Raw genomic sequence first — 14,386 nt, 5'->3', positions numbered from 1 at the left:
TGTGTTGAGCTATTTTCATGGCTTCCCCCAAGCATTTTATATATAAATAAAATTAATTCCTGATTTTACTGTTGTTGTTATTTCTATTCTGGAAGCACCTAAAGTGTCCAATCGTGTTTGTAGCCCATTGTGTTAGGCACTGCTAATCATAGAATAGAAGACAGTTGCAGACAAGTTGACAAAATTTTGGATTAGCTCCAAAATATCTTTGTAAAATCTGATATTCTGTACTCTGTAAGTAGATCATTCTGTTTCCTGATTAAGGTCTAATTTCTGGGCTTTCCAGGTGACTTGCTTTTCCTTTTTGAATACCCTGAATAATCTCCTCCTCTTCTTTTGTTACTGTTTCTTTCATATAGCCTTATCAATATTTTTCCTTCATATTTGTTCAAATATAGATAAATACTTCATATATTACACAATTAGTCTTTCTATGGATACTTAGAAAGGAGATCTATGTTCACGTGTTCGTAAAGCCTATCAATTTGTTTAATCTGGTTTAATTGTTCTTGTTATCTATTTGAACTGATTATTTTCTACACATCCTTATCATATATTTTGTTCATTGATCTTCTGTTGAAATTGTTCTTTTGCCTCCTGCAGTTGAAACTTTCAGGGTTCTAATCCATTGCATTTATAGTCAGAATAGCTTTCTAACTTTATCCCTCTTCCAAGTCTAATGTTTTCCCTCCCTTGCTACCTACTACTGGAGAGGGTGTGGGAGGTTTGCTTTTTGTTTCCAATTCTTCAAAGTCACAGCATTCCTGATGCCCAGTCAATACTACTCCTTAGCTTACAAAAAGGGGTCAGTTGAGAGACAAGAACTGCTTCTTTTACCAGGACTGCTTCTTGCAGTGCTTCTAAATCCTGCTGGTCCAGGAGTTTCATATACTTTTTGGTATCTCATTATAGTGCCAGCCACCATTTGTTTTCTAAAGTAAATTCATTTTTGTCTTAAAAGTAACATGAGTCCAGGCAGGGCCATCCTCCTCTCCAGCACTCCTTTGGACCCACAAATGGGCAGGGGAGACTCTGGGGACACTAGGACTCAGGTGGGGCCTTCCTTGCCTCCCACGTGGCCTGGGGGTGGGGTGGGGTGAACGGGGACTACATAGAAGAGCCAGCCAGAGACTCCTGCTGGTAGGGGCAGAAGCAGCGAAAGCAGGGTCCTTTGTTCCTTTGGACATGCTACAGTTTTGACCGGACTTTCTCTGTCATGTGCTGATTGGCTGTTTTCTTCAACTCTCCCCCTCGGTCTCTTCACCTCAGCTTCACACCATACCTATCCTCTTCTTCTCCCATGTCCTGTCTTTCTCACTCCACCTTTTCTTCCCTTTTCTTTCCGTTGAGCTTATCCCCTCCTAATCAACCTACTCCTCAACCCCCCCACCCCCCAGTTATGGAACTAAAACGTTTGTTGTCGGCACATTGTTCATTCTGCTTGTGTATTCTACCCCTCTTCTCTCCTTTCTACCTTGTCTATTTAGATTATAAGCTCTTCAGGGCAGGGATTGTCTACTACTCTTCGTTTACACAGTGTGGCCCTGTATTTAGTTGGTCCTTGAGCGCTATCATAATGAACATTCATTTATAAAAAGCAACAGAGGGTCCTGTGGCACCTTTAAGACTAACAGAAGTATTGGAGCATAAGCTTTCGTGGGTGAATGCCCACTTGCGTCTTACTAGCTTGTAAGGGAGCGAGGGTTTTGTACCATAATTATTTTGAATGCAATATTTGAGTTGCCAAAAATAGAGAACGCTTTGCTGTTTTTAGAAATAAGTAAAAAAATAATTGGCATTTCCTATTATGTTTCAACTTTAGAAACTGTGGTTATTTTTTTTACAGAGAGAAGATGATGAAGAAATGCAAGCCTTAAAGGAGAAGTTAAAGTACTGGCAAAGGCTGCGCCATGATCTTGAGAGAGCACGTTTGTTGATTGAACTTATACGTAAACGTGAAAAATTGAAAAGAGAACAGGTAAATGGATAACTTCAATTTGGTGAAACTTTGTTGAAGGAAAAGGAAAGTTGCTGATGGATTATTTCTTTTTACAGGAAAAAGACTCTACTGTCTTTGTTTCATTGATTTTAAATAATAAACAAAACAACCATGCGTAGTATAAAGAATTTAGATTGAATTCAGGCCATTACGTTTGGGTTTTAAAGGCAGTCCATTACTAAGTAAAGAAAAATAGCACCTTTCTACGCATCAGATCTGAAGTAGGGTGTGTATGTTGCATTTATTCACTTTTGTGTCAAAAATAACTGGTATTTTTAATTCCTGTTAATCCTGTAAAGACAACACAGAGGGGAAAGAAGCACAGTGGGAGTGAGGGCCAGTCGTTTACACTTGTATTAACATAATGAAGGCAGTGGCTTTGCTCTAGTGTAAAGGAGTGCATAATTTGGGCTGCAGAATCTTCATACTGGTGGCGGTAGGTGAGAAGGAAAGAACTCAGCATGACTCTCAGAGCCAAAATTGAGTTTGCAGTGCTGGCACTTACAAAAACCACAACTTAGTTGTAAATGGGGCACAGGAGCGCTGGAATCACTCTCGTATTAAACATGAAACCCCAGGATGACATTTTTCCAAAATTACTTTTCAGAATGTAATTGCACTTTCATTATGAGTTAATATAGTCCACCGGTTATAGTCTTGAATACATACTGAAGTTTACTGCCTTAATATATTAAAAGGTAACAAAGTCCTATAAATCCACTTGTCAGTCAATTGATATCTAAAAGGAAATCTTTCATATCGAAAGTATCACTGATACTGAACTCAAGATTATTCAACAAATTGTTGCCTTTATGTTGAATACTACAAGCACGTTCTTAAAATATCCTGAAACCACTTTTTATAGCGGATTATGTTAAACTTTCTTTACAGTTATTAAAACAATACATGATTATCCCTATAGGAGGATCAAACCTTTGAAAAAAGCAACAGAGAGTCCTGTGGCACCTTTAAGACTAACAGATGTATTGGAGCATAAGCTTTCGTGGGTGAATACCCACTTCGTCAGACGCATGTGGATATTCACCCATGAAAGCTTATGCTCCAAGACATCTGTTAGTCTTAAAGGTGCCATAGGACTCTGTTGCTTTTTACAGATCTGGACTAACACGGCTACCCCTCTGATACTTCAAACCTTTGAAGTAATTAGTGATTTTGACCTTTATAAACAGCTTTTATTTTTTCTGTAAGTTTAAGTAGAACATTCCTTAGGTGTAGAATTATGTAATATTTTTACTTTTGAATATCAGTGCTATAAACTCATTTGATACAGCTTGTATTTGGCACCATGTTTGAGTTCGTACTGGTTTAAAAAAATGTATTTTTCTTTTGATTGGTTGCTCTTATTTTTTTGTATATTTGGTCTTGTCCTGTAAAGCCGCTTTTTTTGTAGTCTGTTTTCTTTAGAATTGTTAAATAGTTCTTGAAAAACTACTAAATTTAATCTACACTAGCATTATAACCATTCTCTGATTGAAAGCGCATTCAGATAACTAATAAAATCCCTCTTTGGAAGTGAAGCTGCAATTTCACTTGAATTAGACACTTTTGAGAGAGAGAGAAGAAAAATAATTTGTATTCACTTCTTCTACTTGAAAATAACTTACTATTTGGTGTTTTTTATATTTCATTATTCAGATCAAGGTTGAGCAGGTCGCCATGGAGCTCCAGTTGACTCCATTCACTGTATTGTTGCGATCAGTTCTGGACCAGCTGCAGGAAAAGGATTCTGCTCGAATATTTACTCAGCCAGTAAACCTTAAGGAGGTGCCTTTCCAATTAATCTTTTCATCATAGTTCATAGCATGTTGATATAGCTGAATTTAATTTTTTTATTTTTATTCAGTTGTACTGCAGGATTGGAAATAATTTGAAGTAAATTTATTTTACAATATGCAATAAGAATTTATGGCTTGGTTTTCCTGTTCTTAAAATAAATGATTCTGTAGTATTTGAACATAGACATATATTATAGGAGAACATTTAAAACTCATTTTGCAGTCTAAAGTTTAATTTGTTTAAACATTGATGTAAACATGTCGTGGTTGGTGAAGGAACTTGGAAAGATGTCTTCATTTTTATTTCTGTTTTTCAAATAATCCTAACACTACATCTTAAATTATTCTGGAAATGGAAGTTCAAAATTTCCCAAAGAAAAACCAAGTTCATATGCCATACTTGCATACAATAAAAATATTTAATCCCTCCACAATCACAAAAATACACTGTTTTATATACATTAATAGTGTTTCTTAAATTCCATTGTCAGTCACTTTTAGAAGTCCCCTAACTGGTCTGAACAGGCTACCAATATATAAATAAACATGTGGCAGTAAGAGTACTAAGGCCATGATCCTACATAGATTTATGCCCATGCTAATCTTTACTTTGTGTAGTCTCATAATGTGAAAAGTTAAGCATGTGTATAAAACTTTACTGGATCAGGGCCTCAGATTAGAAACTGGATTCCCTGCTTTCTTTATTTAACAAAATATACTTAAAATTTCAAAAACCTAGATTAGTTCATCACAATATCATTATTTTATTGTTATACCAGCTGCACTTTTACACATCTTTGTTTTAATATTTATTTGTAGGTTCCAGATTATTTGGATCATATAAAACATCCCATGGATTTATCTACTATGAGAAAACGGTTAGATTCCCAAGGCTATAAAAACCTTAATGAGTTTGAAGAAGATTTTAATCTTATTATAGATAACTGTATGAAATACAATGCAAAGGATACAATATTCTATAGAGCTGCCGTGCGATTAAGAGATCAAGGAGGTGTTGTTTTGAGACAAGCTAGGCGAGATGCTGAGGGGATCGGTTATAATAATGAAACTGGAATGCATTTACCTGAACAGCCTAAACTAGAATCACCCCAGCCTTTCTCCTGGGAAGAAGGTAAGAAACTTTTGAAATTACTGTAGTGATCAATTGTCAAGAAATATAATCAAAGTGTTAGCTGCATTTTTAACGTTTAGTTTTTAAAATAATTTTTAAAAATGGCACTTTTTTTACTGCAGTCAGACTATGTAGTTCTTACACATGTTCAAGTCATACCTGTTTAGTTTACTGACAGAAACATTCTTTTTTACTATTTTTTGTAGCAGTGTAGATACATCATACCTTTGAAAGATTAAACTGTATTCTCTGTTCTGCCCCATCCATAATCAAGAAAAAGATTTTCAAGTGAATTCTGATTCCAGAACATTTAGGCCCAAATTTAACAAGGTTCTTAAGCATGTGCTTAACTTCAATGCATAAGTCCTCCCATTGAAATATACAAGTTACTTATGTATGTGCATACTTGAGTAGTTCAGTGGGACTGTTTACATGCTTAAATGTAAGTAAACATTTATGTACCTTGCTGAATCAGAGGTATTTTTGTGTAGTAGTGGTGTTGGATGAAACAGGATGCAAACAAACTCGATATTCAGGTTGCGCTTGTAATACGAGCAATCTCAAAAAGTCTTATTTTGACTTATACACTGAGAAAACAGTAAATGTAAGTCGATGAAAAGAGAAGAAATAATTATAGTGATTTTATTCCTCAAAGCAGGGGAGGGATTAATAATTAGTAGAACTATGGGTCAGGCGTCACTATACATCCCTTAGAATCAAAGAATTATAGAATATCAGGGTTGGAAGGGACCTCAGGAGGTCATCCAGTCCAACCCTCTGCTCAAAGCAAGACCAATTCTCAACTAAATCATCCCAGCCAGGGCTTTATCAACCCTGACTTAAAAATCTCTAAGGAAGGAGATTCCACCACCTCCCTAGGTAACCCATTCCAGTGCTTCACCACCCTCCCAGTGAAAAAGTTTTTCCTAATATCCAACCTAAACCTCCCCCACTGCAACTTGAGACCATTACTCCTTGTTCTTTCACCTGCTACCACTGAGAACAGTCTAGATCCATCCTCTTTGGAACCCCCTTTCAGATAGTTAAAAGCAGCTATCAAATCCCCCCTCATTCTTCTCTTCTGCAGACTAAACAATCCCAGTTCCCTCAGCCTCTCCTCATAAGTCATGTGCTCCAGTCCCCTAATCATTTTTGTTGCCCTCCGCTGGACTCTTTCCAATTTTTCCACATCCTTCTTGTAGTGTGGGGCCCAAAACTGGACGCAGTACTCCAGATGAGGCCTCATCAAGGGGAATGATCATGTCCCTCGATCTGCTGGCAATGCCCCTACTTATACAGCCCAAAATGCCGTTAGCTTTCTTGGCAACAAGGGCACACTTTCACCTCATATCCAGCTTCTCGTCCACTGTAACCCCTAGGTCCTTTTCTGCAGCACTGCTGCCTAGCCATTCGGTCCCTAGTCTGTAGCAGTGCGTGGGATTCTTCCATCCTGAGTGCAGGACTCTGCACTTATCCTTGTTGAACCTCATCAATGCACCTCAGTCCTGACCTATAGAGTCCCTGCTATTCCAGTTCTGGATGTCTGAAGCAAAAAATGCTAACTAACAAGAGTTGTAGCAAATGGCATAGCGGGAATTTACACTGGCACTTTTTCACTAGTGATAGTGAGACTATAAAACTTGCATCAACTTGTGGCCAAAGTCCAATTTTAATTTTTATATTTTTAATTCCAAAACATGAAACTTAACAAATATTTTTTCTTGTAGTAGTTTTTGTAAAAAAAATTCTCATTAACAGATATCTTAAATTACACATGTTTTGACTTCAGTGGATAGGTTACTGAATCCAGCTAACAGAGTGCATATGTCCTTGGAAGAACAGCTGAGAGAGTTGTTAGAAAAACTTGATCTCACCTGTGCAATGAAATCCAGTGGGTCAAGGAGCAAACGAGCAAAGCTGTTAAAGAAAGAAATCAGCATTATTCGCAACAAACTAAGTCAACAACACAGCCAGCCTCCGCAAATAGAATCAGGTATTGGAAGTTTTGAAGAGGAAAGTGCAGCATTAGAACAAGAAGGTGAAGAAGAAGGTAAGATTTTAGATGGTGTTTACATCCGTATTATTTTGAACACTTTCAATTAAATATCCTAAATTTGTCATGTAAGTTACCACAGTAGAAAGTAATATTCTATTATGATATGATTTCAGGGCAAGTTTAATACACTGCAAATGAACTATACTGTTAGCTTTAGTATGAGTAAAATCTATTGTCTGGTTAATTTCCCCTTGCTCCTGCGAGAAATGTATTCTTCCTTTTTACAAAAAAAAAAAAAAAAAAACCCCCAAATTTCTAACAAGTGGTAGCAAAATTAAAGTTTTTAAAAATTACTACTTTATACTGAAAGTTATGGGGTCAGTATTTTTGAAAGTCGTGTTATTCATACTTAAGTGACTGCACATGGATTAAAGACCCTAACTTTAGGCATTCAGTGCTGAAAATGTTGGCCACTAAACACATCCTTTTGTAGTTCATCCTTCTGACCCATGCACTGTAGGCTGGTTTTTGTTTAGTTTATTGTTGGTGGAATTTGCCAGAAGTGAAGTAAAAGGATGCAGAATATGAATATAATAAAGAGTAGGACAGAAGGGTGGGGGTGGAGTAGGGTTGCCAGGCGTCCAGTTTTCGATTGGAATGCCCTTTCGAAAAGGGACCCTGGTGGCTCCAGTCAGCACTGTTGACCGGGTCACTAAAAGTCTGGTCAGCGGGGCTCAGGCTGGCTCCCTGCCTGCCCTGGCTCTCCACAGCTCCTAGAAGTGGCTGGCATGTCTGGCTCCTAGGCGCAGGGCCCGATACAGGGGCTCCACGCGCTGCCCCTGCCCCAAGCACCACCTCCGCAGCTACCATTGGTACCGGCAGCACGCAGAACCCACTGGTCTTTCCACCTAGGAGTTGGACATGCCGGCCGCTTCCGGGAGCCACCTGAGGTAAGAGCTGCACAGCCAGAGCCCGCACCCCAATCTGCCCCAGGTTGGAACCCCTCCTGCACCTTAACTGCCTCCCAGAGCCCTCACCTCTTCCTGCACCCGAACAGCCTGCTACAGCCCTGAGCCCCCTCCTGCACCCCAAGCCCCTCATCCCCGGCCCCACCCCAGCTTGCAGCCCTGAGCCTCCTCCCACACTCCTCATCCCTGACCCCACCCCAGAGTCCGCACCCCAAGCTGGAGCCCTCACCCCTTCCCGCACCCCAACCCCTTGCCCCAGCCCGGTGAAAGTGAGTGAGGGTGGGGGAGAGCGAGTGATAGAGGGGGGATGGAGTGAGCAGGAGGTGGTCCTCAGAGAAGGGGTGATACAGGGGGCGGGGCAAGGGTGTTAGTTTTTGTGCGATTAAGAACGTTTGCAACCCTAGTGGGGGGGGAGAAGAAAGATTATGATAGGCAGAATAAGATTATGTATTTACATAGACTAGCTATTGTACAATTTGAGGCTTGCAAGTCATTTGAAAGTTAGTATTTTAAAAAAATCAGATATCCTTAACTGCCCCATCATTTACCCATCTTTGGAATTGCATGTTTGAGTCTCTTAGCTTAATAAAAATGTTTTTCAAAATATATAAACTGCTGCAATATGGAGGCACAGTGTAATTACAACTGCAGTTTGCCTTTTCAACTAGTTCCATGATTTCCGAGTACTCTTAGAACAGTGGTTCTCAAACTTTTGTACTGGTGACCCCTTTCACATAGCAAGCCTCTGAGTAAAACCCCCCTTATAAATTAAAAACATTTTTTTATCCATTTAACACTATTATAAATGCTGGAGACAAAGTGGGGTTTGGGGTGGAGGCTGACAGCTCACAACCCCCCATGTAATAACCTCGCGACCCCCTGAGGGGTCCTGACCCCAGTTTGAGAACCCCTGTCTTAGAATAACTATTTAATAATTATAAGAAAGTTTCTTAAATTATCTCCCTAGTCTTGTTAAAACTGAAGACATTTATTTCTGAACTTTTTTACTGACAGATAATTAAAACAATAAAAAAAATCAGGTTGATTTACATACATTTGAATCATAAAATAGTCAAAAGATGCGTATATAAATAAAATGCACAGTGGTTAGACATGCAGTTATTACATATACCTGAAATAAATGTACTTTTTAAAAACGAAGAACAGGAGTACTTGTGGCACCTTAGAGACTAACACATTTATTAGAGCATAAGCTTTCGTGGACTACAGCCCACTTCTTAGGATGCATATAGAATGGAACATATATTGAGGAGATATATATACACACATACAGAGAGCATAAACAGGTGGGAGTTGTCTTACCAATGCTGAGAGGCCAATTAATTAAGAGAAAAAAAACTTTTGAAGTGATAATCAAGCTAGCCCAGTACAGACAGTTAAGAAGTGTGAGAATACTTACAAGGGGAGATAGATTCAATGTTTGTAATGGCTCAGCCATTCCCAGTCCTTATTCAAACCGGAGTTGATTGTGTCTAGTTTGCATATCAATTCTAGCTCAGCAGTCTCTCGTTGGAGTCTGTTTTTGAAGTTTTTCTGTTGTAATATAGCCACCCAACGTGTTAACATTATTCAGAATTGACGTAGTAAGTCGAATATACAGTTAAAAATTCATATACCTTTAAGGATTGTAAATAGCTTAAATTTAAACTCTGGAATAGAAATGAGTTCGAAAAGAATTGGAAACATATGGCAAAACAGACATGGGAGATGCAGGCAAGTAGATCCTAGTAGTTATTTAAAAAAAATAAATACCACATATACTCGTTCATAAGCTGAATTTTTTTTAGTAAATTAGGGAAGCACCAGAGACGGGGGTCGGCTTATGAACCGGTATAGAGAGGGAGAGGTGGGACATAGTCCCTCCCCCAACAGAGGGAGCAAGGAGAGGCAGCAGAGCCAGAAGGGAAGAGGCTTGGCTGGAGTCTCTTCACTTCTGGCCATGCTGCTCTCCCCCCGCCAGCCTCCAAAGCAGCTGCAGCTCCGGGGCTGGCAGCCATGCCGCTCGGGCCCCACCCCCCAGAGTAGGCTGTGGCCGTGCCGCCCGGGTGCCGGAGCACACTGTAGCCACACGGCCCAGCCCGCTGGAACATGCTGCGGCTGCGCCGCCAGGTCTGGCCTGCCGGAGCAGGCTGCGGCCGCGCTGCCCAGCCTGCTGGAGCAGCTCCAGCCAGGTCAGAGACATCCTCCCCTGACCCTCCCCAGATAAGGTGGGTAGGGATGGGATGGGGAGAGTGTGGGGGTCCTGGGCTAGGGGTTGGGTCATGTGGGGGGTGATCACAGGGGTTACTCCCCTGACTCCTAGCTTCTCCTCCCTTCCCTCCCCCCTTCCCCCCCCCCCCCAAAAAAAAAATTTCCCCACCAGTTGCTATCCCGGCCCATCAGGGACACTTTGTTTGGTTTACCTCCGTGCCTGCGGACACTCGAGGTAAACAAACCATCTCGGCCCACCAGTGGCTTATCCTGATGGCCTGGGAGCCAAAGTTTGCTGACCCCTGAATTATAGGGTCGGGTTATGAACGGGTCATTTTCCATTTTTACTTATCCATCTTGCGGGGGTCGGCTTATAAACGAACCAGCTTATGATCGAGTAGATACGGTAAATAAATAAATACAACAGGCATTGACCAGGGCAGAGGAATTTTTACATTGTTAGTCTCTCAAAGTTCTATGGATTATCCAGTATGTTTATAATTCCATTTTGGATTTCTGACCACACAAAAAAGGTCTATATTCTTGAGAGTTATAATATTTGCAGAGTACCTCAGTAAAATTACAGCTTTGTAATATGTGATTAAATCTTCCCTTTTGCTAGTTGCTTCCATTGGTATTTATTTATTGTCTGTCTCTCATATACACCTCTACCCCGATATAACACGAATTCGGATATAACGTGGTAAAGCAGTGCTCCTGGGGAGCGGGGCTGCTCACTCCGCTGGATCAAAGCAAGTTTGATATAACACGGTTTCACCTATAACGCGGTAAGATTTTTTGGCTCCTGAGGACATCGTTATATCGAGGTAGAGGTGTATCACATTTTTCTTGCAAATAATTTTGATTTTATAAAGAGGAACAATATAAAACATTCTTATCAAATAGGTGCTTAAAAAGAAAGTTTACATTTGTTTTTTAAAGATACCATTTGTACAGGATTCTCATTTTGGGATCCTGTCCTGAGTAAGTTCACAAGAGAAGCACCGGATTCCAACTCGTTATGATTTGAATGCAACTGAGATTTTAACATTTTAGGTGTTTCATTACTAATTCATAGATTGTGAACTCCTCAGAACAAAGGTGGTCCTTTTTGCGTGTATAGAAAGCATTTACCACACAGTGGGCACTGTTGTAAATAAACAATGACAAACTAATGAATTATCGTTTAAGTCAATAGAATTCCAGACTTTCTGGCTGGTTTATGTGCACTATACATATGTAAATTTAAATCTGCATGAGATTAGTTAAATATGTTTGATCCTTTTGTGTTCTACACCAATTATTATTTTTGTGGTGCAACAAGTTACATTTGATTGCATAAATGCTCACCTGTAAAGATATAGCCTTTTCATTTTGTTAGTGTAGCAGTATACCTGTAGAGAAAGAAGGTAGATGTCTCAACATGGGTTTTTTTTTTTTTTTTTTTTTCTTAGAGGTATAGGAAAGATGAACAATTTTACACTTATCTGTTGCAAACGATGGGTTGGGTAATTTTTGCTCGTTTTGTTGAATTCTGTAGAGCAGATTTTTTTTTCTCCTGTCATTTGCGTTAAAGAGCATTTTCTAGCACTGGTTTTATCTAAACACCCACAATGTGTGTCTTGCCATTCTACACCATGAAATTGAAAGAAAAGAAAAGAAAAACAAAAGTCAGAATTGACAGTTGGGTTGGATAGGGGGAAAAGAAAAATTGGTAGAGGGGTGGTTTTTCTGATTTCTCCTGTAATGTCTGCAAAGATGTCTTTGCCAAGCATTTGTCAGTAACTCTTCGTTTTAAAATTTAAAACTGGTAACCATAACTGTAAAGCAGCTTTGCAGAACTTTCCAATTTGTGAATTTGGTAATGGTTTATAGCCCACTCTTAGTTAATTCTGATAGGCTAAGCTATAAATGCAATTTTTAAAAATGGCTTTTATCTGCTTTAAAAATGCTTTTCTTATTTAAATTAACTTAAACAGGTAAGATGAATATTTAAATTAGGAAAATGTATTTTATTCAGACTTTTAATGTTAATGGTTAAATATTTGCATTACCAGATACAAATCATCTGCTACTCTACTTTTCTGTAAAAAGTTCTCATACCTAAGATTTTAAATATCATTGCATGTAAGGTTAAAATACCTGCCCAGGTTTAAATTTTTAACACTAAATGTAAACACCTATTTTGTTACAATCCCAGTATAAAACTAGGCACTACTAACTAGGATAGGTTGTTGCTAGCCAAACGTTTATGTATTTAAAATGTTATGGTTTGTTTCCAAACAACAATTATTTGTTGAGCTGCACATTTATAGTGAGTGTTATAATAGATTTTATAACTACCAGTTTTCAAAAATCACACTCTATTTATAATTTTTTCAGGAGATAAATCTCCCCCTAAACTTGAACCATCAGATGCATTACCTCTTCCTTCAAACTTGGAGACTAATTCAGAACCACCAACCCTCAAACCAGTAGAACTCAATCCAGAGCAGAGTAAGCTTTACAAAAGAGTAAAATTTGATAATGAATTATATAGCACTTCCATTCAGAAAGAAATAAATGGACACACTCCAGAACACTTACTTGACAGTAATCTCAATGAGTCGACTGTTTCTGCTGTAGCTGAGTCATCAACTGATGTAAACAGACGTACATCCATTCTCTTCTGCAAATCAAAAAGTATAAGCCCCCCAAAGTCTGCAAAGAACACTGAAACCCAGCCAACTTCTCCACAGCTAGGGACCAAAACCTTTTTGTCTGTAGTCCTTCCAAGGTTGGAGACTCTTCTGCAGCCAAGGAAAAGATCAAGAAGTGCATGTGGAGATTCTGAGGTTGATGATGAGTCCCCTGTAAAGCGCTTGGATACAGGTAAATATTACAAAACTTGCATATTGGAGGGCAGAAATATTGGAAGATAATGCAGATGATACAACAGACATTTTAATGTATATTTACTTTAAATAATTCTTTAATTATTTACATTATTTCAACACTTCAGCATTTTTTCCTCACAGTTGAACCGAGTGCAGTTATGATTTAGGGAAGTTATTGGTTTGTTGCTGACAGTCCTTTATTATTGAGATTGCTTCTCAAATTTTTATTGCTGCAGTACAGACCTCTTTCTCTTTTTAAAAAAAAAAAAAAATTTTTTTTTTTAGTTTTGCTTGCTTCCTGTTATCTTTCCTTTGCATCCACTAGGGGAGACAAACAACTCGCTTCCTCTGAAAAGACCACTGGTGAATCTACATTAAATTTCTTTATAGGATATAAACATGCATCCCCTCCCCCACATCAGCACCCCTCAGTATACTCTATCTGACTTTTTATGTTGTATTTCTCACGTCTTTTTATTTTGTATTAATTTTCCATCTAGCACCTTTTCTTTTATGAAGCAAAGTTATATGACTATAAGTTTAGACTGTGAGAGTGATAGCTATACAGAATATATATCTGGAGTGTTAAAATCATAAGGCATTGTTGGCTTTTCTTTAGAAAATTCCTATTTTTAAATCAAGATTTTTAAAAAGTAAAGTCACGCATAAGAAAATTGTTGATGTCAAATATTTGAGCTAAAGACTGTAAGATTACCATGGCTAAATGTCACCTGGACTAGTTCTTTCAGAAATTTTATGAGGAACGTATTCTGTCTTGTGTAAGTTAATTATTCTTCTTGATTGTGTTTTTCTCAGTTATATTTGTAGTAGATACTTTGAATAGAACAAATGTATGGGGAGGTGGGGGAAGGATAAAGTAAAAAACTAGTAATATGTACTTTCCTTATGTTGTTCTTTAAAATTCTTTCTTTTTTTTTTTTTTCATATACTGTACCATTTGTCATGTTGATATATAGATTTTTATGTTTGAAACGTGTATGCATGATGTTAGTTTTGACTCCACTTAAACAAAATTGGATCTGCACAAAAAACTTATGCTATGAAAGCGTAATTTTAAAATGTTTTTATTTACCGTTGAGTCAGTTGGAGCAGGTTCCATTGCCAGAAAATATATGGTGAGGAAATTACAAGTAACATTTGGTGCATTTTCTAAATTATTTTTTTCTGTACAAATGCTTTTTCAGACATACTTGGAAACAACACTAACATCTGATTTGTTATAATAAGAAAGATTAATGTATTTTACATAAATACCGTGAGACTAGATTGATGTTTTGAATTTGGACAATGGATTAATCTGCATTGAAAGTCTACGGAGCTGCTATTGCTACTTGTTTACTTTCACCAATTGTTAATACAAGTGCATAATGTAAAATATGTACACAAT

The 14,386-nt window shown here is 38.2% G+C and overlaps 1 protein-coding gene across 5 annotated transcripts in view; it reads left to right on the top strand.

Annotated features, from left to right (window-relative positions):
- The window catches only part of BRD1 (bromodomain containing 1), a 176,645-nt gene that overhangs the window by 109,448 nt on the left and 52,811 nt on the right, over nucleotides 1–14,386 (top strand). For 4 of the 5 annotated variants that reach the window (XM_054021245.1, XM_054021244.1, XM_054021248.1 and 1 more), the window contains 5 exons: nucleotides 1,847–1,978; nucleotides 3,656–3,784; nucleotides 4,615–4,927; nucleotides 6,717–6,977; nucleotides 12,485–12,973. In XM_054021245.1, the coding sequence (XP_053877220.1) occupies nucleotides 1,847–1,978; nucleotides 3,656–3,784; nucleotides 4,615–4,927; nucleotides 6,717–6,977; nucleotides 12,485–12,973 (1,324 nt within the window). The remainder of the gene's footprint in view (nucleotides 1–1,846; nucleotides 1,979–3,655; nucleotides 3,785–4,614; nucleotides 4,928–6,716; nucleotides 6,978–12,484; nucleotides 12,974–14,386) is intronic. The other variant, XM_054021246.1, reaches the window with a different exon arrangement.

This window comes from Malaclemys terrapin, chromosome 1 (assembly GCF_027887155.1).
Source record: "Malaclemys terrapin pileata isolate rMalTer1 chromosome 1, rMalTer1.hap1, whole genome shotgun sequence".
Taxonomy (NCBI): Eukaryota; Metazoa; Chordata; order Testudines; family Emydidae; genus Malaclemys; species Malaclemys terrapin.
Note: the sequence above shows the minus strand (reverse complement) of the source record. Positions and strands in the feature narration are given on the sequence as shown.